Source organism: Salminus brasiliensis, chromosome 14, assembly GCF_030463535.1.
Source record: "Salminus brasiliensis chromosome 14, fSalBra1.hap2, whole genome shotgun sequence".
NCBI classification, from domain to species: Eukaryota; Metazoa; Chordata; class Actinopteri; order Characiformes; family Bryconidae; genus Salminus; species Salminus brasiliensis.
Window position 1 is genome coordinate 15,057,842 of NC_132891.1, and position 27,626 is coordinate 15,085,467.

Here is a 27,626-nt window from a genome sequence, read left to right on the forward strand (position 1 = left end):
AACTGCTCTAAATTTGGCTAATTTTTTATTTTAATTTGGCCTTTAAGTGCCCCAAATTTTGCTTATATTTGCTTTGAAACTGGTTTAGAATTGCTTCAAAAAAGGGCTAATAATTATTTCAAATTTGGCTAATAATTATTTTAATAATTACTTTTCTAAATTGCTCTAAATCTGGCTAAACAAATACTGACACCTTAAAAGTCTCAATAACAGATTTCCAACAATGATTCCATTTAGCCACAATGACTCCCACTAAAATGACAGGTCTTAAAGATCTAAGTAAAAGTTGTCTGGTTTGATACCGGATACAAGAAGTAAAAACCCTGTCAAATGAACCACCACCTTCCGTAGCGCTGAAAGAGCTTTGATTGTGATTCAGGTCTGTTTCTTTTTACTGGGAAACGACACATAAGTGGCTTTTCATAGAAACAAACAAAAGGAGGGAAAAAAAAACCCTGCTCCAGCGAGTCACATCTGCACCCCAGGCAGTGTGATACCAGCTTCACACACATACACACCCCACATGCTCTTCTCAGGAACAGCCAGCTCTAGACCACATCTAATCACAACAATGATAAAACTGACTATACACCCAGCAGAAGATTCAGCAGCCTGCTGTAATCACACTGAGGAAGTAAGCTGAAGCCAAAGAAAATGCTTCAGCACTGTCTCGGTCTTTCTCCGCCTGACTCTCTAATGAGAGCCTACTGTGATTTGATTTGTCGTATATTAAAAACACATTTGTGGATTTTTCATGTGACATGGTCAAAAGAATAGTTTGGCGAAAGAAATATGAACATGACTGATCACCAACATAACAAGATGCAGTTAATCAGCCAAGACACCTTCGGTATGTGAAGCTGGCTTGTTTTGAAAAAAGCAACAACACTGGACTGAAGCCCTATCCAGATTAGTTTTACGTCTGTAAATTTATGACCGATTTGAAGAGGATAAAAAAATCATGGCATAAATAACTGAGATATGAGTGGCCTATACACTGCCACCTCCAACAAAATTTGATGATAACCAATCTTATAATTCACTTATAGTAATTATGAAATTGTATCCCAAAATTAGCAGCAATGCGATTATAACACGTATGTAGGCTATAGGCTAAGCTACACAATTACTTGCCTAAAGCTGCCAGCAGCGCCAAGCCTCTGCGGAGTCCTCGTGCCACCCACGACAAAACTCAATGCCTCCTCCTTTCCACATTAATGCTTATGAAAAACACCTTTCCGCAGGATATGATGGAATATTTACTCACATCATACAGAATTATTATAATCAGAGGTTATTTTTACAGCTCGTTTTACAGAAGGTAAAAGGCGCCAGATCAGATTAATGATATTAACAACAGCAGATACTGGCACATTACTGTGCTCCATTCCAGTGATAAACTGTAAAAATAGAGGGATGTACTGTAGTCTTTTAGCCCAGACAAAAAAAAGTCCTGTAGAGCAGGTTGTCGCCACTGCATCGTTTAATTCTTCAGCTACTGAAAAAGCGCTGGACATCTCAACACGCTTGGAGGAGAACACTAATTCTATGACTGCTTATTCTGCTTATTATGTCACATTATAGACGCCTGTGCGGCATCTACCACTGTGCATCTACCACTCCTGCAAAGCTTCTTCACTAAAGCTGGCATAAAGCAGCTCTCAGCCCTACAATGCACTTTCAATACTTAATGAGTCTGCTCTCAAGGAAACAGAGGTCCAGAGAGAGTAAGGGAGAGAGAGAGGAGACTAGTTAATTAAAGATCACACAACCACTATGATGAGCTATACATAGAGTGAGCTGTGAGATGGACAGATGGTGGGAAAAGGGTGGAGCTGCAAAGTACGCCATGTCTTTCGTTATGGAGTGTAGAACTGAGTGGGAGTGTGTTGGCGTTGTTAATGCTATGCTGCATTAAAGGCGACCGGATTGGTCTTTCCTGTCTGCCATGGCGCTAGACCACGCTCCCTTTTACAACCCACTGACTTACACATAGGCCAAGCTTTTTTTCCTTGCTGACCTTTGTTTACACAGACAGTGCAAGAGTCAGGAGTATGACCACTTAATGCAGATGTAAACGAAAAACATCACTATTGGGGGGGGGGGGCGGGGGGTAGTTATAATTATAGTTACAATTATAAATGTGGTTCAATGCACTACTGGCGTGTCTCAATTTTGTCTCAAGAAAAGAATGTGGATAAGAAAATGGATAAACTCCACTCTCTGCTTTCTTTCCTTACACCGTCTCTTGCGCTCTCATTGGCTGTAGCTAGTTGTGGCACTAACTTTTAGTTACAGCACTTTTCACACTACTGGATTTAGAGTCGCTCACAGGTCCACATATTCCACCTGCTGGGATTTGTTGGAGGCTTGTGAGGCATCAGCGATCACTCGGCAAACGCGGATCGCGTCTTTCAGTGGTTCACACACAGCTACCAAACCAGCACTAAGCAAATGCTAATTCGCTCCAACTCAATGCTTTTTCGTCAATCTCCAAAAACAATCAGTGACCTAAATTGCTACGATCGTGTAGTGTGAACCTGGCATAAGCTGTTAACCCCTTAAATAGGGACAACAGTGTTATTAAAAGAATAGCCCCATCAGTTTGTACAGACGTCCCTGTAGTTACTAAGTAATACACCTTAGTGTGTGATAAGCCTTGCTGCGTTAAGGGGTTAATAAAAAATGAACAAATGAGTAAGAGTATTTTCCTTTCTCCAGTCTTTTGTACAACAATATGTTTTCTACAGCAATATGGACCTACTACTTCTACTGCTGCTTTCAGAAACTATGAATTCAATGCACCTACTAAACCAACAAGCCGTGGCCTGGTCATTCACACCACGATCAACATTCAGATTAAAATCTATGCATCATGCTACGGCAAGTTTAATCTTCACTTGTTCACACTAACCACAGTGTGTGTGTGTGTGTGTCTGTGTGTGTGTGTATGCACATACTTCCCTACCTCTTTAGGCGAAAGTATAGAGATGTAGTCTTCGTAGATCATGCGTGCCTTCTCGTCAATGACACTCTTGTTGATCTCCTTCTTCAGGTCCTCGCAGGCCAGCCAGAAGAGCATGTTCTCTTCGCTGTACTCTGTCCGCAAAAACTCACGGAACACATTTCGCCCCGCCGGGTTCTTCATCAGCTTATCGAAAGACTGAGCCCACTGCTTCATCTCCTCCAATGTCGGTTTGGTGCTGAGAGAGGATGGGAGAGAGAGAACGAGGGAGTGAGGCAATGAGACAGATAAGAGGACAATAAGAGTACTTAATAACCCCATTTGGTGACTACCATTAAACTAATGTGTGTTATTTAAGTTAGGAGACTGAAGAATGGAAGTGTAGCCCTGGGGCTGCGACGATCAGTTGAGAAAATCAGTCAGTTATGAATAATGTCAATGTGGATTTTTTTTAATGCATTCTTTTAGAAATAGGGTTTTTTAATAGGGATGCACTAATGCTGACGCTGATATCCTAACTATTCAGTGCAATCTTTTTAAAGAAACAACAAAACTAATATGATTTATTACTTAACCCAGATGCAGTCGTTCAACCCATTTAGTTATATTATAGTTATATAATGGAAGATGCTAGGCTAACCTTGCTAACAAAAACTGGGCTTAGACTGTCACCAATGTTATTCTAGTAAAAATAAGTACAAATGTTATGTCATTTATTTGCTTTAGAAATGTATCAAACCAATGCTTTTTATACTTTTTAATCACGGCATAAATAGATCTGTCATTTCATTACATTGGCTGCACCACTATTCAGCTCTGTAGAGAATTTATATTAGAATATACTGTGCTTTTGTCAGCGATCACCAAGAAGTGTGTACCTGACATAAATGGTTAATAAAGAATGAACAATAAATGAAAATTGCTGTTTTATTTGCTCCAGTCTGTTGATCCGGCATGGCGAAATGCGTTGAAAACAAGTCCTATTAAATCTGACACCTAAACAAACATAATAATAATAATAATAATAATTTATTAAAATAATGGAAATTATTATTGTCTTTCATATGGACGCATGTAGAGTGAGTTGAGAGATTGGCTGATGGGCTGCATCTGATCATCATGTTCACTTGTTTTATTAGGAACTTTTATATAGTATATTATACAATAGCAAACATTATATGGAGTATAATTATATAGTAAAATATGCTTCCGGAGAGACTAATTTGCATATGGCAGCCATTGTGTTTGCAAATTAACTTTTATTTTAGATAATTATTGATCTGAACATGTGAGAATCGGTCAAAAGCTGCAGGACTAGTTTGCAAACGTAGGTTTTGCATTATATTTAAATTAGCAAAGTGCTTCACTGTCCAAAATACAAAGTAGGTTTATTTGAGCCAAGGATTCAGCCAACAAAAGAATCCTGGCTGTAGACCTCACTGCTTAGGACTTAGTAGCCCAAACGCACTGGCCTGCACTATAGCCCTCCTTTTAAGCTGACTGGGCTGTGGTTTTGCCTCTGAGTAGCGAGAAAGAATACAACCACTTGACCAAGTATCGTGTCGTTTTTTTAAGGAACTATTCCTAAGCAATTCCACATATCCCTAATAAGATCTCATTTCTAGTTTGTAATAAAGCAGTCTGTGATGTTGTTGTATATTGTTCATATCTAGAACGATACATCCGGTTACTTTGATAGTGTATGAGTGTAGGAAGTGTCTGCAGGAAATGTTGAGGCTGATATGGCTTCTGCTGTTTCGTTGCATCATGAAAGAAAAAAAACAGCTTGCCGCAGAACTCTGAATGATGGTGGCCGCAAAGTGACAGGAACCAAAGAAAGCACAACAGGTTAACTGATTAAATCGAATAATGCTGAAAAAGCTGAGGCATGCAGCAGTGTTCACATCGCAAATGGCGAATAACAGAAAGTGTGTCCCATCAGAGTAAAGCTAAAATTAGAGTCCTGAAGGCGAGCTCTGTAACACAATTTATTCATTTGCTCATGCAAACAGAGGAGTCAGACAAATATCTGGCTTTGTGCTATATAGCTTTAATAGATATAATTATTAATAATAAGTATAATTAAGGTAATTTAAAGGGGTCACAGAATGGCAAACTGGATTTACCTTGCTGTGAACCTCAAACACTGGTTTCTCCTCATTCAAATGCAAAACAGAGCTATAAAACAGACCAATTACACAGCCTTGGATCATTAATATTTACAAACCCCACGATCTGACATACACCGGCATTTTTGGCCTCACAGCAGAGCTCACCAAATTATTCACAAGCCCACAATCTTTTTTCTTCAATCGAAGGGCTGTAACTCGGCAAGTAAAGCCGAATTTGGTTATTTTTTGCCTCAAATATTCATTTGCCTTTAATTCTATGGCCACTTTAAAAATGTGGAAATTGCCAGTTTACCTTGTTTTACCTTGCTGACTACAGCTGCCTTGAATTGCGTCACTGAACACAACAGTACAACGGCACACTGAATCAAATCAATGAGCAGAAACACAGCAGGCAGTATGAGCACCCATGCCATCACACCACACATGCATGCTATTTATTAACTGTGGTCACCCTTTCTAGCCCATGCGTCATCTTCCATGTTTATAAAAAAGGAGCATTATTAAAAGAAGAGGAAACTATAAATAGATTAAAAAAAAAAACATAATTGAGCTTTTCTAGTCAATTCATAAATATGAACATGCAGATTTGTTTATTGTTATTGTCACTGTATTGCATTAGAGAGATAAGAAATACTAATGTCACTGTGTCATTGTGTGATTTAAATCTATGAACTGTAGCCATTTTAGCCTAACTCAGTTTCTATTAGGAAAAACATACATTTAAGATCTCTGTAATGAAGTTTTACTCTGTTTCAGATATTAACCATTAAATATTTAATAGAAATATCAGATCTACAGATATATAAAGTCATTCTGACAAGTCAAATTGCGAGGACTATGTATCTTTGTAAGTTTGACCAGTTGTTTGTTCCCACTGATTTACGTTAATCTCAACATCGCCTTTTTCACTAGTAGGAATTGTAATTCCGATCAGTAAAAAAACCAGAGCACGTCTCAAGTGCATATTACAAATAGTCGGCACTAAATCAGACATGTTTTGAATTAGTATTTGTACTAGGCATGTATAGTCTAGATGTCTGAAATTGCAATTTTTAATAGTAAAGAAATGTGTAGATATCTTTACTTGCCCTTTTTACTGTGAAAAAATGTAATTTTAGAAAAGAGAACCAGGATCCCATGTAAATCGTTGGAAAAATGTCATCCTGACAATATGAATAAACTGCTTTATGAATCTGTGTATTATTTAGTATTATAATAAACATGCCTTACTGAAAATCTGAAATTAAAATGAAGTTAGAAAATTGCTTTAAAAATCTTGAATTTGAGTTTTTACTAATAAATACTTATAGCTATATACTTATAGAGTTATAGCTGGTAGCACTGTTGGTATTATAGGCTAAAACAGCTTGCCCTAATGAACATTGTTGAAATATTTTAAACTATAATACCTATTTGAGAGGTTGGTCTCAATATTTGTATTGTAGATCTCAAGCTATCACTTTAACTATCACTTTATGCGCACAAAGTACAGAGTCCTGTACAAGCCTATATAACTGTAAGTCTATAAGTGTGTGTTTGTGTGTGAACATGTGATCTCACCAAGCTTCACAGTTTGGTATGGTCTCCAGCTTAGTCTCCTGGACTTTCATCCTACCACGGTTCTCATCTTCTCTCCTAACAGTGAGACTGAAAGGTGGTAAAACGGCATTGAGAAATAACAGTTGTGCCGGAACCAACAGGGCCTGGCCACACACACACGCGCTCGCGCACGCACATGTGCATTCACATTCACTCACGCACATACACACATGCAAATGAAGGGACATACACTACACTCCCGACATCCAGACACTCCTCAGTTCACCCTTATGGTTAAGCACACGCACATGCAATTTATCACACCTTGATGTGAAAGTGGCCAGACTTATGCCGGTCAGTGCGGTCAGCAGAAAGCAAGCCTGAGTGGCTGGTTATTGTAATTGGTTTTCTTAAGCAACCCTTCCTGGCCAACCTTCCTCTGCTTCTGACTACAGAGACTGCCCGAGACTGGCTATGAGCTAACACGGCTAACCTCAAAACCTCAGGCTGCGCTTTAGCTGCTAACACTGGTCTGTGGTCCGCAGTTCACACCTTATGCGGGCGGGTGGGCGTGGAAGTACGCCGCACAGTTACACCTTCATGTTATTGTTTATAAAGGGAGTCTAAAGCAGTTCTGAGTGGCTAAATTTAGTATGAGAGAGAAACAGAGAGGTGTGGGAGTGTGAATACGGCAGCCGTCTCCCACAGGGCTCTTGGTAAAACGAGAGCAATCTTAATCACACTTGCTCTTCAGGTTCACAGCAGACTAGAATTACACAGTGGAGCAGACACATTCACACACTGTGAGTGTGTGAGCGCATCTGATCACCTGCGCACACACACACACACACACACACACACACACACAGTTTATACACTCTGGCACATATGGTTCAAGACTGATAAAATGAATCAGACCATTAACCCTTAAATGTATGCATGTAAACCTTGGATTGCCGGTAACCACTGGTGAAACACCAGTTAAGTCCATTTAAGGGTTAAAAAAAATAGTGAGAACCATGGAAGCGGTTCTCTGTGTAAAAGCCATGTTTCCTCAGACCGTATCAGGTGTGAACTGTGGGAAAGGAGTGCGGCGTGTGTAGAAAGAGAGTGCTTCTTTGTGGGTCATACCATGAGCAGCTACAGCAGCAGCACCAGCAGAAGCAGCAGGCGTTGGGGCGTTGTGTGGGGGAGGAGTGCTGCGCCCGGCTCGGGGACGTCTCGCTCCGCGCCATCGGAGACTCGCGGTCTGCCGGGACAGGGCCTGTGTACTGAGACATAAACAGTAAACCACCTGGGCACCACGCACATAAAAAAAAACAAACATACATGAATGCATGCACACGTACAGTACCAGTCGGAAGTTTGGACACAAGAGGTTTTTCTATATTGTCTGTCTATGTTAGATTTAAAATGGCAGTAAAGACATAGAAACAAATAGGAAGTCACCCATAAATATGCAGTGAGCAAAAAACAAATGCTAACTGCTCTGGAAACCACCTGGGTCTCAAACCACATGGGACACTTGAAGAAGTTTCACAAACGTACAGCCCTTGTTGACAGCTGAAGATGAGTTTTAAAGGGGTGGTATTTAAAGGTAATTTTGACTTTTATTATTTGCATGCCTTAAAATCATGTCCCATAATGCTGTGATGTTCACAGCACAGTTAGCCGCCACTGGGCTGACCACATTAATGGCAAAATAAAGAAATAAAATAACAAACAAATGAAGGTCAATGTAAAAAAGATTTTAATCCAGGTCATTTGGAGCAGTTCTATTGGTCCATTCATCTTTCAAATCCAACAAACTGTCAAAATATAACAAACAGCAAACATGGACAAACATAAGGTTTTTGCATGACAGCGTCGATACAGATCACACTCTGATGTAATTGATCACGATACTGCTAAACCTCATGTTTCCCAGCACTACCTAATATAAAACATCTACCTGATGTGCCCAAAATTATTACTGTTGCTACTGTACATGCACACACACACACACACACACACACACACACCATCTATGCTCACATGCCTAAGCACGAGAATCACCCACACAGACGAACAGACTGCTGAGCTTGTACTTTGACATACATGCAAAATGTGCAACCACGAGACAGATATCTGCCGTACATCGATCAAATAAAAAGCCCCAACCAGAAGCGGTGGCAACTGTGACCTGGTGCTGCAAGAAGAAAAGCATCACAGCGCTGCAAAAGCATACCATGCCCCATGCTTTCTGTCATGCACAGCTTCCAACAATCTCCAAATCCCACCCGTGTCAGGTGGCAGGAGGAGGCCTTAATCCATCGCTTAATGTGCATGTATCTGTTCATTATAGGTAACAGCGTAACAGGCTCATCCTGCCAGGCCGCGTCCTATCAGTGTGAGTGCAAGAGCAAGGGAAGGAAGCAGAGTGTGATGCATCGTGTGAAGGTGCCATGAGGAGATATCAAGGTCTGTGTCACCAACACACACACACACACACACACACACATTTATACATACATACATACAAAACCTGAGTGGTATAAAATTCATTATGATGGTATCTTGGTATCAGATGACATTTTGAGGGCCCATGCATGACCTTTTTCTTTTATTTCAATAATTTCTCCAATGTCTACATATAACACAACAACATACGCTTCACAGGCACCCTTAAAAATAATACCATACCATACCATGATCCCACAGAGGAACCAATTCTAATTTCATAAAGAACCATTCTTGTGAAAAAAGATGTGTGCAGAGAACCTTTTCAAAGGTTTTCTTTAGGTTGACATATTTTTGCAGTTGTCGATGCACAGTAAAACAGTGCACCACTATATCTTATTGAAGGTCATTTTCAGTCAAACAGAGGGGTTCTGACTTGCCTGAGATGTCTTGGTCTTCCAGACCTCAACTTGACCCCAACTTTTCCTGTTAATGGCCATGTCTTCATTACGTGATGAACTGAAAAAACAGCTACAGAAAAACGCTTATGCCGTTCTTATAGCTGTTCAAGACCTTATCCTGCTTTGTGGGTAGGGCTGCAACAAACAACTGTTTTGCCCCAGTTGAATAATCTATTAAATATTAGGAATCTTTCAGTTTCCGAATTACTCTCATGTAGCGATCAGCTTTTAAATGTAGCTTTATGTTGTTTTAAGCATTTTAGTTCTATCAAACAAGACAATAAAGATGAGTACCTTATTCAAAAAACAGTTTTAATGGACTTTCCCGCTAATATAAGTAATAAACAAACAATTTAAACCAAGGATGTGCAAAGTGGCAGCAATAAAATACAATACAACAAACCCTTAATTTCGCATATTTTTTTAGATCAGCAATGAAAAAAAGAAGACAAATGTGAGAGAGTAATTTTAGATACAATATCGGCAACACTCATCTGCTCGCCACCTAAGCAGCAAGCTGGCTGGCTCTTTTTGTTGAACGTTACCAGAGCTTCCATTCATATTTCCACCAATGTATATAACATCTCTGGGTTCTTACTTAAAGATTTCTTATTTTTACACTCAGCCCGTGTCCACATGAGCCAGTGATGTCGCTGCAGATGTGTAGCTATGTTCACTGTAGCTTTGTGTCGGGCTTGACAGAATTATTTCTGTATAAAGTAACAGCAGAGGTAAAACTCAAATCCACATTGTTATGGTTAAACTTTGGCGATTACCAACAAAGCGATTATTACATTAGTTGCCAACTAATTTGTTAGGGAATTTTAGGTGACTAAGCCCATTAGCCCTTGCAACCCTTATTTTTGGGCATCAATTACTCTGATTTTCAGAGTGCTAGGCAGCTGCTTAGAGGAGCCTGTGACTGTTGATTGTTGGGATAGGGTTTAAAGAGTCAGATAAGTATTTCCCTAACAATGGCAATGAGCATGTCATGGCACTAACACACTTATTCAGGTCTGAAATCTTGGTAAAGGCTATCTGAAACCTCAAGTCTCTTGAGGTGCCCAAACGTATGCATGGTACTCCTTTCCTATTTTCACTCTAAATTTGTACGAAACAAAAATAAAGCTCTAATCTTGCTTCAAATGTTCAAAAGAATGTTTCATCATCAACGTTATGCCTTTAGGAAACCAGCTGATCTTCCACTCACCTGGGCTATTCACAGTTCCAGGGAACATTGACAAGGGATACTCTGTTTTTTTGCTTGCCACTGTATAGGTTGCTTGCTACAAACTGCTGAATCTGCCAAATCACCCATACCAGTCGGAGAATGCAGCACAAACAGACGCTCTTCCCTGCACATGATGATCTCAGCTCTGGGGTTATTTTTAATTTGCTAAAAAGCCGCGACCATAATTCTTTTCTAATTACATTTGGGCCAGCTGTCCCACATAGAGGGGCCCTGTGCCCCCGTCTGCTGAGCATTCCCTAATACCATCAGAATAGAGTGACGGCCACAACTACACACACAGCGAGCATGCAGCGCATCCCGTGCATGTGCGCGCACGCATGTGTGTGTGTGTGAGTGTGTGTGAAAGTGAGAGAGTAAGCAAGGGAGAGGGAACTACTGAGCATTAAAACAAAAGGCCTTTGTTGGGTAATGACCTGATCAGAGTGTAGTGGCATATTCAGACCAATGGATGGGCTCTACTGAATCATACACACACACATACACACATACACGGATGCGCACACACATACACACACAATCTAGTTACTAAGAAAGTGTCTCGAACCCATGGCCAGACCAACAACGGCTTTTAAAGTGTAACAGCGGCCCTCTGTATTTAGTCAGGCCGAGGACGCTGCCCCAGGCGCTGAGCCGTGAGCTCAAACAGCAAGAGGAAGTGTGTGTGAGGGTGGAAGGAAGTAGATGTTCCAGCCCGTGGATCCTTTCATGCACCAGCAAGGTGGCCAGAAATACAGAACCCGAAAGGCACATTCGTATTCAGTTCCAGGCCCTGTTCTGAGAAGGCTTTTCACCCAATGGACAGACGAACGTAATAAGAACAATAATTCTAAGAATAATAACCTCAGGGACTTTTACCACAGATCAGATCAGCATGCAGTTTGTAAATCAGTTTGCTGAGCAATGTTGTCCAAGTTATGTAGCAATATTCTCCCAGCTATGCGCTATCTGGTCTCTCGGTGCCACTCAACAAATCACTCAAAGGAGGTTTTAGAAACACCCCCAGCTCTACACTTTGCTGGCCACAACTTGTGCCTGAAAACATGCTGAACAAAGGTCACGTACTGACTGGATTCAAGTGTGCAGATCATTCTTATATAACATAAAAACACAGTCAAGGGCAGTTTTGTTGTAAAAATGGAAAAAATTATAATTAAACAAAAATCAAAAAACAAAAGAAAGTAAAGCTAAAAATATGTCCGCTGTAGGTCCTCTTCTGCTCTCAAAGACTCATATTTTCATTAGGGATGCACTGATATGGAAAATTTGTGCCAATGCTGATATTTTTTCATGTATATGCTACCCTCAAAAGATTTTAGAATACCACCAATTTTTTCAGCCTTTACTGACAATTAAGTGCAGGGAATAATCTGAAATGATACAAGTCCAGTGACCTTAAACAACACAAAGCTAAGCAGTAAACTGGCAGCAAAAAAATAAAAAATAATTAAAAAATTACAAATTTGAAAAAAATGTAAGGAAAACAAATGTGAGACAGTAAAATTAGCTTTCAGGTCAAAAGTATTTCGTATTACTGCTTCGTTTGTATTAGTGACTTTTATTTTGGTCTGGCTGGAGCCACAATATTGGTGACCCTCCTCTGCTCTGGTTTCTGAGCTCCTGACACTATACCTGCACATGTCTCTTGCAAAGTTATACCTGCAAAGCTAACCATGCGGCACGAATGGGCAGCCGAGGCGCTCAGAGTAATGCACACTCCCCATCTCCACCGGATCATCGCTTTAAGAGTGATGAGGGGGAAAGAGCGCCATCTACCCACTCTGAGAGAGCATGGCCAGTTGTGCTCTCCCAGAATCTGATTGCTGATGGCAAAGCAGCATGACTGGGGATTTTGAACTAGCGACCCCCAGCCCATAATGGTAGCCCTGGTTTCATAAGTTTCTAAAATAAAAAAAATAAAAAAGAACAATAAATGTTGGATAAACAGCACACTCTGACTGCCGGAGAACATCATGTACATTTTTAGTGACACACACACACACACACACACACACCACTATCGTCAAAAGTCTGCTGCTAGGCTAAGAACGATGACCCACTAAGGACACTGGCCAAAAGCTCAGGAGGTTATGAATTACCTCGCACCTGAGAGTGGACAGAAGATCGACGCCAGGTCAAGTGTGATTAGACATCGGGGCTCGATCTACTAGAATAGAAAAGGTCTGCACAAAGCGGCCTCAGAAGGGATCGACCCTCATTCCTCTGAAGAAACAGCTGGGAATATGAATCGTGGGTTTTCCCTTTGAGAATCCATCTGATGCCATTTAAGGCCACTTCTGGCAAAGATCAAAATTTATGATGGGCTGAAAAAAATGCCTTCTTTACAAGGGAGGGGACGGGAGGGGAGGGCTCCTTAAAGGGGGCGTTCTGGACGAGCCTGAATAAGAACAGGCTTAATGAGCAGAACGTCGGAGAAAGCGTGATCTTTCCCCTTTTCCAAACTTTGCGTCTTTCCTGGCATTCCCCCTCTCCTGCTCCTTTTCGGCATGACATAATCCAATCTAGTTTCAACCGCTTTGCGGCGAAGACAGCGACACACACACACACACACACACACTGACTCCAAGGATATTTTTAGCTCTTGGCAGACCCTTATCCATCCTGTCTGCTCTTCTTTTGTTTCTTCTCTGTGCTGAGTCTATTTTCTGCTATGGGGTCAGTAGGAGTGAGTGTCTGTTTAACCTATGGGTAAAAGAGAGTGTATATATATGTGTGTGTGTGTGTGTGTGTGTGTGTGTGTGTGTGAGGGAAAGGTTAAGAGAGTGTAAGGCATGACTGGACAACACACTCCACACTTCGCAGATACTGTCAAAGCAAACAGTGCAAATGTCCCGTTTATTCGTTCATGGTGTTGTCTCCCTCTGTGGAATCCTGCCCGGTCTCGGCCTGTGTTAAAGCTCTTAGCGTGTTTGTGTTTGCTCTCGTGCTAAGACTGGCTCAAATGAGTCTGAGAGAGCGTTTGTCTGTTTTTCCACAGCTCGGAAAACTGTTCCTGTTTTTTTCTGCTTGTCCAAAATGCAAATAATTGGGATTTCCAAAAATGTTAGAAAACAAACAAATGTATTACATGAATTTTGCTTTAGTGTACGGCTGCTCAATGTGGCTAAAATAGAACTACCGTGTTAACCTTTAATGCATTAAGCTTTGCTATAGAGGTTGGCAATATGATGATCTCATCATTATCGTCATGCATATTGGCATCATGATAAGTATTAAGCATGTTTGAGTATATTGTCAAACAGCTATAGTTCTGTTTAATTGGCTGAATGAAGCGAATTCTGACTGTATATTCTAAAAAACATTCTAAAAAAGTCTGGCTCAATCGAATTTTGTCAAAGCATTTATTAAGGATTTTTTTTATGTAGATCAGCCCTACTGAAATGAAATGTATGAAATACATTAGCATTTACTACTATTTCCTAGCACAAATAAATATCTCAGCAGTTTCTTTAAAAAAAACATGTTAGAGAAATCAAGAACAAGCGTGAGAAGGTGGCTTAGTGAGGGGGCTTAGTGAGGTGAGCAATATCAATATTCAGTATCAATACTCAGAAGATTGCTGCCCACCCCTGCATAATAGAGGAAAAAAGCTTTTCATCAACAACTGAAGCGAAGAACTGAATTTTGAACCTCTTGGGGGCACGCTTGCCAGATGTGGAACAGCAGAAGTGTCATTTACGGCAGTGGTGTAAAAGTGAATTTCGATTCCTGCATCATCCTTCCTAAAAGTAACATCCACCATCCAAGATCAATATTTTTTGTATTATTGTGCATTATTAAAAATAATACACTGGATTACGATTGGCTAGAATGCTCATTTGCATATTAAAGGCCTTTGCAATATCAGTTTTCCAAAGACCAATATTGCAATAATAATTAATAAAGGATATACTGTGTGGTCCTAGTTCCGAGACATCAGTGCATTTCAGTGCAATTCACAGAATCTATATATCCCTCTCACTCTCACACACTGTGTGTGTGTGCGTGTGCGCATTCTCTCACTATCGGAACGTGCTCTCTGCCTCTGTGGCTGGTGCAGTTGTGTGCGGCCATATCTGCAGCTCAGCCCTTTCTAATCTTATTAACCCTCCCTCCAATCCTGTTAGGAGGGATTTGGTCAAGCCCTGGCAACCCCAGCTACTGCCTCACTTGACCCAATAGAGAGATAGGAGACGAAAGTGCATTCTTGAGAGAGAAAGAAACGGGGTGGGGAGTCTGTGAGTGCGGCAGGTCTAAAAAGCCGTATGACTCTCGCTTGGGGGCTTAAGCAATTAAGCGCTCATTTGAGAATTAATCTGAGCGATTATTGACCCCTTAATCTCGCTCTCAGATCAGAGGAAGGGAGGGGAGGGAGGCAGAAATGCATTAAAATTCTAGTCAAAAATTCTTTCTGGTCAGTGAGAGGAGAGTAAAGCCTGACATAAGTAAGGAAATGGGGCTAAATGCATATAAGACACCCCTCCATATACTGTCCCTATAAAATTAACCTGCACAATCCAGCAGCCAGAGAATTGTGCCTAATGTGAATAAACTTCCTAATCTAACACAGATGTTCTTCAGGTAAAATCAAAACACTTACATAAATCAACAAGCATCAATAATTAAAGGCGAAATTATTATTAGCTGTTAATGCAGACCAATCTTTAAGCAGGTCATGTATTACTAATACAAATCATTATGATATTGAAGTAGTCATAAGAGTTCTTGAACCATAAGAAAGGCTAAAAAAGAAAGCATCAAATTAATTCCAGCTTGCAAAATGAAAAGGAGGCTATAGACTTACTTTTTAGATGACATTACTGTTCTTAAGAGGCAAGAAATATGTAGTAACACAACAAATGGCAGCACACAGAGGAATACAGCTGTAAACAGGTTTTATTATTCAAAAAAAGGCAAAAAAAAATGGTTTCCATGTTGAATGAGTAATGGAGGCGTCCTCTGTAGGGGAGCTAATGAGCTAACAGAGCTTACCAGAGCTACTGTTGGATGTGTTGGATGCAGTGGGGGATACTACATCTTCTATGTGAGATGTTTTCTCCTCAGTGAACGATGTGCCAACATGTTTGCCAGAGAAGCATACAGACCTATATTTTTACAGTTTCTACACCTAGCAACTAGGTTAGTTAACATTTAGCTGACAGTAGCTACAGCAAGTAACATCCATCCATCCTTAGCTAGAGTAGTTAACATCTAGGTAACATCGTGGCTGTCTCTGTCTCTGCATCTTCAGTGTCTAATTCCAAATACTCAGTTAGGTTTCCCTGGGATAATACTGGCATACTGTTTTTTTTCCCCCCAGAAATGTATTCTGCCATATTGTAAGAAGGCGCGGCATCTCTCCGTAGTGAAGTGATTGGCAGCCTTGGCTGGAAGAGACCCTTTCTGTAGGTTCTTTCTTGTCTTGTCAGGCAACTACCTAGCTACTATTCATCGTGCCAGGTTGTGCTGTTGGTCGCAAGTGTTGTTAGCACAAAATTGCTAACATTAGTTTAGTTAGATGTGCTGGACTCTATAGTCTTTGTACTCTGCCCCGGGCAGCGCTCTCGCAAATACGGGTTAAAACGAGTTATTTTTCTTCTTTTAATCTTCACCAGCTCGTGCTGGTGCTTTCTGCACTTTTACTGCTGAAACATTAGACTTACTGGACAACCTAGTGTCCGGTGGATAAACTCCACTTTGCCGCTGGTCCTTTAGGCTGAGCTATGAGCTCAATGAAGGCGGTCTGACTCACACTTGGTCTGGGAGAAGGGGGAGGGTCTACCAAATGAGTGAGTGTGCTTGGCCCACAACTCTGGTCTCTACTGCCCACTGACTCTGGTTGAAAACTTGACAATTTGACTGCCAGTGTGATCTTTTAAAAAATGATTAAAAGAATAATTTGATATATATGTCTCGGTTTTGCATGTTTGAGTTTGAGGAATTCCCTCTCAGCACCACAGTTGCATACACAAGAAGAGACGTGCAGTTTGCACACAAAGCAAGCATGAAAACAAAGCATACCAACTCCTCTGATATTTGAACTCTGAGTGAGTCAGCTTGGTGGAAAGGTGAAGCGCTTTATGGTGTCTGGGAGTTTTGGCTGAGTTAGCAATGGCACACCTGAGGGGGATTCCAGGAGAAAGCTTGGAGGTGAAAGGGCAGGCGAGGGGGATGGTTCTCTTGGTGGCTCACGGTGGTAACTAAAGTTGGGATCTATTATCTTAGGGGAGAAAAGCCACAGAAGTGCTCCTTTAAAGGGACAATGCTTGTAAGTGTGGCGGTTCTGCTAGGGTGCAGCTGTCGTGGTTCCCTGGGCCTTTTGTGCTTAGAGTCTAGGGTAATAAATCTTCAATGGTGCATTTATGGACCAAAACAGGTGTAGGTGCATGATTTCTGAGTAAACCTTTACACCTATATTGCTAGAAAGCATTTAGTACACAAAGGCTTGGGCACCCCGGGTCAAATGACACCTTTTGTTGATTGTTGAATAGGAAAGGAGGGAAAGCTTGGGCACCCTTCCAGTTGTAAACTCTCAGCCATTTAGGACTTAATTGGACTTAATCGACCCATTAGGGAGGTTAAGAATTGTCATTAGGAGCTGTTAGCTGGTGATGTTTTCAGAGTGTAATAAATTCCTTGACTCTTCAAACTTTGTGCTTACACTCAAAAACAATGAGCTCCTCTAAGCTGACGATCTATAAATGAAACCACTTGATGTCTACAAACCAGCTCACAGTTTTCACAGAAAACAACATCATTATGAAATGGCAGTTAAGGGGAACTGGGGAAGGCAAGGCAAGATATGGAAGACCAAGAAAACGTGTGAGTAGAACTGCTTGCATGTTGGCTAGAAAGGCAAAGTAAAAGCCCAGTACAGTAACAGCCTGCAGGACAAAGCCACTAAATATCAGCAAATTTAAACTGATGCTGGGCTTGGATGGTATAACGGTAATACTGCATAATGCGGTATTTAAAAACGTCTATGGTATCTCAAAATTATCATGGTCTGAACTTCACTGAACATGACTGACTTTAGCACTTAAACATGCTGCTCTTGCAAGAGGGCCCGGGAATATTGCAGAACTGAAAGTATCCCGCAAGGAAGAGTACATGAACATTCCTCCAACAACAACAACAACAGAAAGACTGTTATAGCTGCAAGCTGTTATATGCTAAAGGCGGTGTTACTTGTAGATACTTCAGTGTGTTTATACTTTTATTAGTTTGGTTCCCTCGGACCGAACCGAGCAGATTTTAGTCCTTGCTTTCCATTCATACTGACATATTTGCAATCGAACGAAAATTAGGGAAAAAACTGGGATTGTTGTTGCATGTATGACAGAAGGCTGCAAGTAAAGGTCTGCAGAAGGCAGATGCCCGAGTCTGCGGGTCCGGCACAAGCTGCACAATAACTTGTGCAGGATTTAATTTGCAGCACCGCAGGTATAGTAGACAAACATCCAGCAGGATGCGGGTTGAAGCAGACGGACCATATCTCTCACTGGCGGAAGTAGAGCCTGGGTGGATAGATCATGGGCTGCTTGTGGAAGCCCCTGGAATCTTAAACTTTGCTTATTACATCACGTCGACTTGATATCAGTAATAAACCATATGTTTGATAATGTACGCTTTAGTTTATTTAATGCCACGGAACAACATCTCGATTTGCCCACGTCTTTACTGAACCAACTACACCAATAAATGCGATTCAAATATGGGCAATTTTGAAACACTGTCTAGTGTGGTAGTGTGCGGTTGGGGACACAGCCCTGCTAAACTTAAACGCCGGACCGAAGAAGAAACGTGGGCAGGTCTGCAGGGAGACTCACCCGTGAAAGCACAGCCTGCGTCTGGTTTGTTTAGATGCCTTTGGTTCGTATCGCGTTCTTACTTCAGCGTGCTCATCAAGTCGGGCAGCCCTCCAGGTGCTTCAGGGGAACATGGAAGGGGCAGAATGAGCCAGGCAGCCCCAGTGCCCTCACTCCACCCTGGGGATTCTCCCAGGCCTGGCCGTGCCCCAAACATGGAGCACTGCTCCACTCAAATTAGTCACGCATTTCTAAAAAGGGACGTTTTTCCACCGCTCAGAGAAGAGGAGGTCCTGAAAATGAGGGTCTTAAGGGGAGGGGGGGTGTGTTTTACACACATGCACACACAAACAAAACACCACGACATGAGTGAGGAATCCAGAACATTCCATAGCAAAGAAAGGATTCAGGCTTTGGGAGAATGAGGAGAAGGAAAGTGGTGTAGAATGAAAGAATGGGTTCAATCTGACCCTGTTCAAACATGCTCAGAATGATGTTCAAAAACCTCGGCTCGCTGAACAAGAGGTCTTTTTCAACACACACACACACACACACACACACACACACACACATACGCAATTGCATGCGGACAGTGTATTTACACTCTCTCCCTAAATCACAACCATAAATTCTCTGCCTTTCATGCAAATACGTAAATACAGCCGTTCTCTGACCTAAGAAACCCAAACAGGCACTCTAATACTCTATTTCTCTCTTGCGCGCACGCACTCGCTCCTTCTCTCTCACTCTATCACCCACACACACTTACATATATACGTCCTAACATTGACACAGGTCTCTAGATTCTAGCTTCTAACTTCAGTAGCTTTCCAGTATCTGATATCTGCTGGTTTGATGTCCATGTAAGGAAAGCCCAGTATAAACAGCATCTCAGGCCGCTCTCACAGGGAGAAGAGAGGCCGAGACATCTCCAGCATCTACGTTCTTAGTACAGGGGTAGATATGGCCTAATACTTTAGGCCACCTGGCCACTACATTTCACATATTGTCCACTAAAAATGCAGAGCATGCTGTTTATTTGAACTTGGTGCGGTTCGTTTGCAGTATGAAGGCTCCTAAACGAACCAAACGCAGGGATCGCTCCGGCCCTGCAAATCTACTATCAACCCTGCCTGCCAGCTCCACCAGCGGCACATCACAAGTGAGTCTTCTTCTGTCTGACGCTGTAGTTTAGCAGGGCTGTGTCCCAAACCACACGCTACTGCGCTTCAGTGTTTTTTTAAAACTAGCCACTGTTAGAATCACATTCATTGGTGCAGTTTCCTCAGTAAAGTGAAGACGTGTATGAGTTGGGATCAGGCCAGATCAGCAGGGGGGACCACCACAGTCACCACAAAGCCTCCTCCCTTCTTGCTTTACTCTGACCAGATGCAACGATACTCACAGACCCCGTTTACACCTGGTCACCTTATGTGTCTTGAGTATCGGGATTATATCTGGATGAGGCCAAGCCACATAAAAATGCAGTTGTAAAAACACCCAAGACTCATTTAAACTAGATACTAATCCCATCACTCAAACCACTTCAGGAGGTGGTCTGAGACGCATCTTAGCATGTGTTACACAACGAGCGAATTTGCATTGAATTTCAGTCTGACTACCCAGTGTAAATGCATGTGGCCAAAATCTGGTATCAGGATACAACCCAGATACTAGTCCCTAGTCAAGTGACCAGGTGTAAACAGGGTCGGTTTTGACATCACTGACTGCTAATTCTATTTTAGATGGAATATGAGAGTCCAAGAGACAGACAATATAAAAGTCTTGGAGCCTTAGACACTCCCACTGCTTGCAGATTTAAGACTGTGATATTCAGAGAACATAAACAGTAGGACATTCAGCATTCCCATGCATTCAGAGCTCACAGTAGCGGAGAGCACGTTCAGATCTGAGATCTCTGAGCTGGAGGACTAATAGAGCAGTGGACAAGTTGACTGACCCATCCACGTTTTGATTTATGTGCATTTCAAAAGACCAGTATATTGTTTATTACACAAAAACCCTGAATCTCCAGAACCTCAACTTTACAGAAGATGGAAAACAACTTTTTAACCCTAAATTGGCGTCATTTTGGAGCGTTTCGATTGGTCCATTCATCATGGCCTTTTGATACAATGTAAAGATCAACTGTCTGATTTAGTTTATTTAGTCAAAGTGAAGTTTTTAGTTTTTTTGTCCGCAACAATATATTGTTTACTAGCTGTGGACAAGTTCGAAATTCAGGAACAGCTTTTAAAAACAGTGTAGAAATGTTCTTCTGCCTTTGAAAAGCTCAGACGTGCAAAAATAACCACTGCTAACTACTGATAAACAGTTGTTTGCTTCTCAGCCGGTGCACAGAAGTGCAAATCTCTGTGAGATTTTGAGAAATTAGATGATTTTAGCATACAGTTTATATAATGTCTTTAGGTAGGTTTTTTGAGGCTGAAACTTATTCCAACAACAAAAAACTGTACTACAGGGCATACCTCCCACCTCAGAACACAGCATCTGCCACTTTATCAGCCTGTATGAGAAAACTAACAAAGTGCTTCACTAATTTTCTAACACATGGCCAACCAGCGCTCTAATAGAGAACAATAACATTAGCATATCAGAGCGTCTGTCCCAGGTTATGGCCCCATTGTTTTTCTTTTTCTTTTTTTTTTTTGCTTGGTGTGATGTTTGATGTTTGTATTATATTATAAAGTTGCTGATAATGCAACCCTAGCCCTAGCAATACCATGCAGGAAAAGTAGGAGAATAGAGAACAGGCTGGTCGATATGCCATTCTCGCTCGCTCTCGCTCTGTCCCTTTGAGCAGACGGGGTCAGGCTAAATCCCTGGTGTTCAATTAACAGGATGATCTGGGTTACACTGCTGAGAGAGATCAGAGTCAAATCAGCCTCCTAAGTAACACAGATTTAGCTGCGTACTGTCCAAGCGGACGTCCGGGGCGGGAGGTGGTGAAGGGAGAGACAAAGAGAGAGAGAGAGAGAGAGAGAGAGAAAGAGAATGACAGAGAAAGAATGAGAGACAGAGAGCGAGAGAGAAAGAGAGAGAGAGAGAGAAGGGAAGTGTTGTAACTAGTCCCGATGTTGTAAGCGACACAAGGGCGTGTGTGAAACCTCGTGAGTCAGCGCTGTCTCTTCCTCTTTCTGCCACTCAGCAGGCCAGACCAAACGATGAGCGCACACGGCCTAGATCAGACACGCGCAAGGCAAAACCAAGCGATGAGCGTACGCTGCAGGCTGCCATCATACTGTACAATCATGTGCTGCTGCCTCCGCTGCAGCTGAGGCCACGGGACTACACGGCCTCCTTATAAACAGTACAGCAAGATTTGTACGCCGCCAGCTTAAGGGCACATCCTGCACACACAAGTAACTATTTTTCCGCTTGTTTCTAGCACTTCCAGATGCTCTGGATAGCTTTTATATAGTGTTGCGTAAATTTAAGAGGGGCTCGAGAGCATAAGCGTACCTCCCATGGACTTCTGGTGGGGCATGAAACTTGGAGCCGGTTTGTGCGTGTGTGTTTGGGGGAAGTGTACACATGACCCGGCCCGCTTGCTCAGTGAGTTTGGGACACTTTGGGTGATCTGGGGTTAGCTTCAAGTGGACTCCAGCATGGTACGCTGCTTGTTTGCAGGTGTTCCTGGAGAGTTCCTGACTGTAGAGGGCGCTGTTCTTTGCCGTTCGAGTGTTTGTGTCGAAGGTTTGGAAACCGCACAGTCGAGCAAACCTGCGATAATGAGCCCCTCCCTCCCCCACAAGCCCAGCATTGGTCGTGGGTGCCCCAATGTGGCAAATGTACCTGATAAAACGGCCAGTGAGCGCAGATACAAGCTAGATGTACTTAGTAAACTGGCAGCTCAGTGTATTTAGGTTAAAGTCTAAACGAAACAAATAAAGCAAGCATAAAAAGGTAAAAAAAAATAAAAAAGACGTCCGAGTTGTCCCTAAAAGAGGAACTGTGACCACATGCCCAGGCCTGGAGTGCGTCATGCCCAGCGTGATGTACCAGCTTCCTCTCTTACCCAACCCTAGAGTGTCTCTTCTTACAGCACAGGCCAGGGGTCCAAGGGTAGAGGCTACTGGAGGGTCGTGGGGTTCACGGACACGGGAATTACTTATCAGAACAGCAAGTTCTGGGACGCACCAATAAGAACTGCGAGCACAGTCACTCTCTTCACCTTATTTGGGTGAGGGTGTGTGCTGAGCAAACAAATACAGTAATGCAGGCTTATTGAATTTGCTCCACATGAGGTTCTCACTGGCCTTCTCTCTCATCTTTCTTGTCGCACTTTCGCTTCTTTCCTCCCTCTATATTAAACCGAAAGCTAGGACACGAGTGTGCATGGTTAGGAGGCTGCCTGTGACAATGTTAAAAGGGAGGCTCCGCGAGCGTGCGCTCGGAAATCTGTTCATCTTAAACCCTCCCTACCTCTCCGAAAAGGAACATGACCTCTTCCCATGGCATCCCACAGTTATCTGCATGTTATTCAAGCTATCATTAGCTGGACCATTATTGGCCTCCCTCCTTCTCTTGCCCTCGGGCTGTAGGGTCTCTTACACAGGCCTCCTAGTAGACAGCGCTGCTCTCAATAATAATAATAAAAAAACAACGTAGGAACTCCTCTCTGCACCCAGCAGGTGCCCCCTTAATCCACGCCAACCTAGGCCGGCTCCACTAACAAGAGCGGATTACGACATGGAGACATGAGGGAAGTCTCCGAGCTGACCTGAGAACAGTCAGCAGTGTCGTGCTGGCAGGATGCTTTGGAGAGAGGGAGAGAGAGAGAGAGAGAGAGAGAGAGTGAGAGAGAGAATGAAGGATGGGAGAGAGGAGAGAGAGAGAGAGGATTAACGCGGGCAAGAATGAGGAGAGAAAAGGAAAGGTAGGGGGAAAGAAAGAGAGACAGAGCAAGGTAGAGAGGAAGAGAGAGAGAAGGGAAGAGGAAAAGAGGGGGATACAGGAAGAGGGAGAGAAAAGAAGAGGAAGAGATGGCATGGATAAAGGGGAAGAGAGAGAGAGTGAGAGAGAGAGAGAGAGAGAGAGAGAGAGAGAGAGAGAGAGAGAGAGAGAGGGATGAAGGAAGTAGAAAGATACGAGAGACAAGGGGGTAAAGAGAGAGGAAGAGAGAGAAGGGGAGAAAAAGGGTCAGGAAGAGAGGGGGAGAATGAGGGTCAGGGAGAGGGAGAGACAGGGAAAAAGGAGAGACTGAACAGACACTATATATATATATATATATATATATATATATATATATATATATATATATATATAATCTTTAGACCCAATATCATTCAAACCAACAATCTGACAGAACGGCCTGAGCTATAATCAGTGTAAAACCAGCACGTAATACATGTAAATTGTCTGTAACGCAGCATGAATTCAGAAAGAGGCCTACACAAACTTTCTACCCTGTTTGTTCAACTTAAACCCTACTCAGTTGCAATGGATTGTGGATATTATGCAATCAGGTGACGTCTTCTTCCATAGTAGAACCACAGATGAAAGCATTGATTGGCTTCTTAGGTTGTGCCACACAGGTTGTGCAGACACTTTCTTGACCTGCTAAAGAAAGCCTGCCACCTGCTAACCAGCGCAATGTAACTATATAGCCAAACACCTGTGATCAGGTGTGGGAAGTTCACATTCAGCTCAAGGCAAAAACATGTCATTTTCATGAATGGGGCTAGAGAGAAAACCTCAGAGACAGAATGAATGAGCAAAGGGGAGGGAGACCCAGAACAGGCCAACAAAGGTTGGCTTGGCTGGGTGATACTAGGAGAAAACTTCAACTGGTCTAGAAAACAAATGACTGATCTGATCTGATTTGATTAGGTCTGGATTTCTGTGTTACATAGAACCCCTTTTTTTTAAAAGCAAACCATCTGCAAGAGAGGGAGGGGAGACTGCATATCTAGCACGTGCTACGTGTGGAACCATGCATTGTCAAGAGTTGGTTCTGTTTCTGTGTGATAGCTGGTAACGCTAACCTATTGGTTTTGTGAAACAGCAAAAGCAGGTTAGTGTTACCAGCGATCATGCAGAAACAGCTGTTTTGTCATGTGTGTTTGCTAATCTCATCTTCTTAGCCTACAGTTTGCTAACCCACAACCTAGCCGACGTTAGCTTCGGTATTTGCAATGTTATCTTATGGAAATGATCTCATTTGTCTGTAAGATGTCGGAGAAAGTGTCTTACAATGTTGTTCACCTTGGCAGAATGAACAACACTGGAGTGGCGAACAGAGGGGCGTTAGATTTGCTGTTGAGTTCAAGCATCTTGAGTCTGAGTCTTTCTCCAGAATTGTTGGCTTCTCCTTTATCAGTCAATTTGATTGGTGAAGTGTTAGCAAGCTAAATAGGCCAATTTGTGGCCATTTACAATACATTTACAGTACATTTCTGCCTTCTCCTACAAAGTCACCATTTTGGAGATACATGTTTTTTATTGGACAGCGACGTTATACATTTATGCTCAGGATTGATCTAAAGACCTTTACAGTCGGAGGCTGTAAAACTATGCACTACATCATGATACATATAGCCAAAGTCTACGTTACAGTAGGGACATACTAAATAATTCAAGCTGGCATATTGTTATTATTTATATTTGCTGGCATTGGACCTGTGTATGTGATGCCATTACGTTTTTTTAAAAATCTCCATTAATTACGTTGTATATGAATTACGTTATATATATATATATATATATATATATATAAAGGTTGCTGTGCATAGAACCGGCACATTGATTTTTATAAAGGAAAATTTGTGGCCTCTATCATTTCTAAGGTAGAACTGCATGTGAACTCCATGTGAACTGCAAGTTATTAAGGATTTAGTGAGTTTCCAAAGAGTCAGAAAACTCTTACATTTACAAACATTTTTAAGTAGTATGTTAGTTATGAAGGGTTTTGGGAAATGCTCGTAATTTTCAGAAATTTGTAAAAAATAGGGTTATGAAGAACTTGGTGTTACAAACATGATCGCGAAAAGGGTCCACTGTATAATACAAAAAACGGTTCCTCAAGAATTCTTTAATAAAGGCAATGGTTGTATACAGAACCACTCAAAGAACAACTTAAAGGCCTGAACGGCTCTTTAAAGGTTTTTCCATTGGTGGCAAACGTTTTGTGAGAGGTTCTTTACAAAACCTTTTGGAAAAATAGTTATATATAGCACCAAAAAGGGTTCCACTTTTGTTATGAGTCAAAGAATCCCCTTTATATGAAGTAGTGAAGTGTAAAGAACAAATGGAAGGAAGGAGAGATTTCACTCAGTGGCAAAAAGCCCAACCAGAGAAACAATCCACCAGCCAGACAAGAGCACAGCTTCAAATCACATCTGGCTTCTTTATCAGCAAACAGTATCTCTCGAAACGAATGCTGTGTCAAAACACTGCAACATCATAGCAATCTCATCCGCTAACAATCAGCAGTTCACATGTTCTTATCTGGTTGATATTCAAGCCCCCCTACCCCCCCCACCTCCCTTCCACCCAAAAGGCTTAGGCAATCTGGAATTTCTGAGAGTAAGTAACTGAGAGCAAATGATGCAATGCTGATTTCACGCTTAAGGACGACACACTAAGTTTGGAAATGCCAAATGCCAAGCCAAAGCCTCAGGTTGCCCCTCGCGCTGCTCCGCCCCACCCACAGGACGCCAACTCATTTCTTGCTCTTAACACAGGCAGGAAAAAGAAGAGGTATAACAACACAGCAGGAACTCCTTTGGTTCACCTTAACCACATCCTTCCGTTGATCAAGTACAGCTGACATAATACTGGCTTGACATCATTTACAGGTTACTATAGTTGACTGAATTTACTACACAACACTGCGTGATTAATATTCTGATTAAATATTAGAAGAGTTTAGAAAGCCTAAATAAATATATGTGTAAAACAAAAAGTCATGACATATGGCTTTATGGAACTCATGGATCCTCAGCATATGGGAAGTTACTGCTAGAATCACCAGGGCTGGATTTCCTTAAATGGTAGAGCAAGCATAACACTGAACACCATCTCTGCCAGTGAAAATGATCTTAAAAGGCAAAACTTAAATGAACACGATTTAGCACTTAGCTCAGATGCGGTTAATCAGCCAAGCCATGTATATGGTATCTGTATGCTTCTTTATGGGAGTTTTGAACGGGAGATGCTAGGCTTCAGCAATACAGTGACTTTACAGGAGAAGCCAAAACCACCTTAAGTTATATCAGAACGTGAATAACGGCAAAACCAGACCACGGTCACAGAGATAATCTTGGTGACAGTCTAAATCCGGTGTTTATTAGCATCACAAGACAAGACGACCATATTTACCATTTGTGATGCACACATATGGAATTTGGCTTCCGAACAAACACATACACACCAGTGAAACACACATGCCCGGAGCAGTGGGCAGCAGAGAGGGTAAAGGGCCTTGCTCAAAGGCCCAACAGTGGCAGCTTGCCGAGCCCGAGTATCAAACCCACAACCCTGTCATCAATAGCCCAGAGCTCTAACTGCTGAGCCACCTCTCGCACCTCTAGCCTAGCATAATGACGCCTAGGCTGATCGACTGCATCTGGGGTCAGTGATCAGTCGTGTTAACTGGATCCTTTTGCAGAACTACACCTTTAACACTAAGGTGCCTTTGAGAAACTGGGCCTGGTTAGGTTATAGAGAACAAGCAGCAAAACCAGTATCGAGTATCGAAGCCAGTTCTGATCACTTACTGTAACTTACTGTAACACCCGACACAGCAATTGCGTCAAACACACAGCATGTTTTCACAGAACTGAAGAGCTCTGCCATTTAAGCCAAACTTTCTTATCGGTCAGGAGAACCTCCTTTTATAGAGAAGACTGGAATCAACGGTGAGTACAAACATAGTAACCAAAAACACTGACATCCATAACCTGGCATTAGTCATGAGAAACTGGCGTCTCCCTTGAGGTTAGCAACCTTGAGAGGCAGAGAGAGGCCAAGAGAGGCCGAGAACAAGCGCGAGAGAGCCTAAACCTATTC

General features: G+C 42.1%; 1 protein-coding gene across 5 annotated transcripts in view; it reads right to left on the reverse strand.

Annotated features, from left to right (window-relative positions):
• rgs19 (regulator of G protein signaling 19) overlaps positions 1 to 27,626 on the reverse strand; it is a 61,698-nt gene that overhangs the window by 16,844 nt on the left and 17,228 nt on the right. For 3 of the 5 annotated variants that reach the window (XM_072696549.1, XM_072696550.1, XM_072696552.1), the window contains 3 exons: positions 7,768 to 7,907; positions 6,658 to 6,744; positions 2,969 to 3,203 (listed from right to left, as the gene is read on the reverse strand). In XM_072696549.1, the coding sequence (XP_072552650.1) occupies positions 2,969 to 3,203; positions 6,658 to 6,744; positions 7,768 to 7,907 (462 nt within the window). The remainder of the gene's footprint in view (positions 1 to 2,968; positions 3,204 to 6,657; positions 6,745 to 7,767; positions 7,908 to 27,626) is intronic. The other 2 variants (XM_072696551.1, XM_072696553.1) reach the window with 2 other exon arrangements.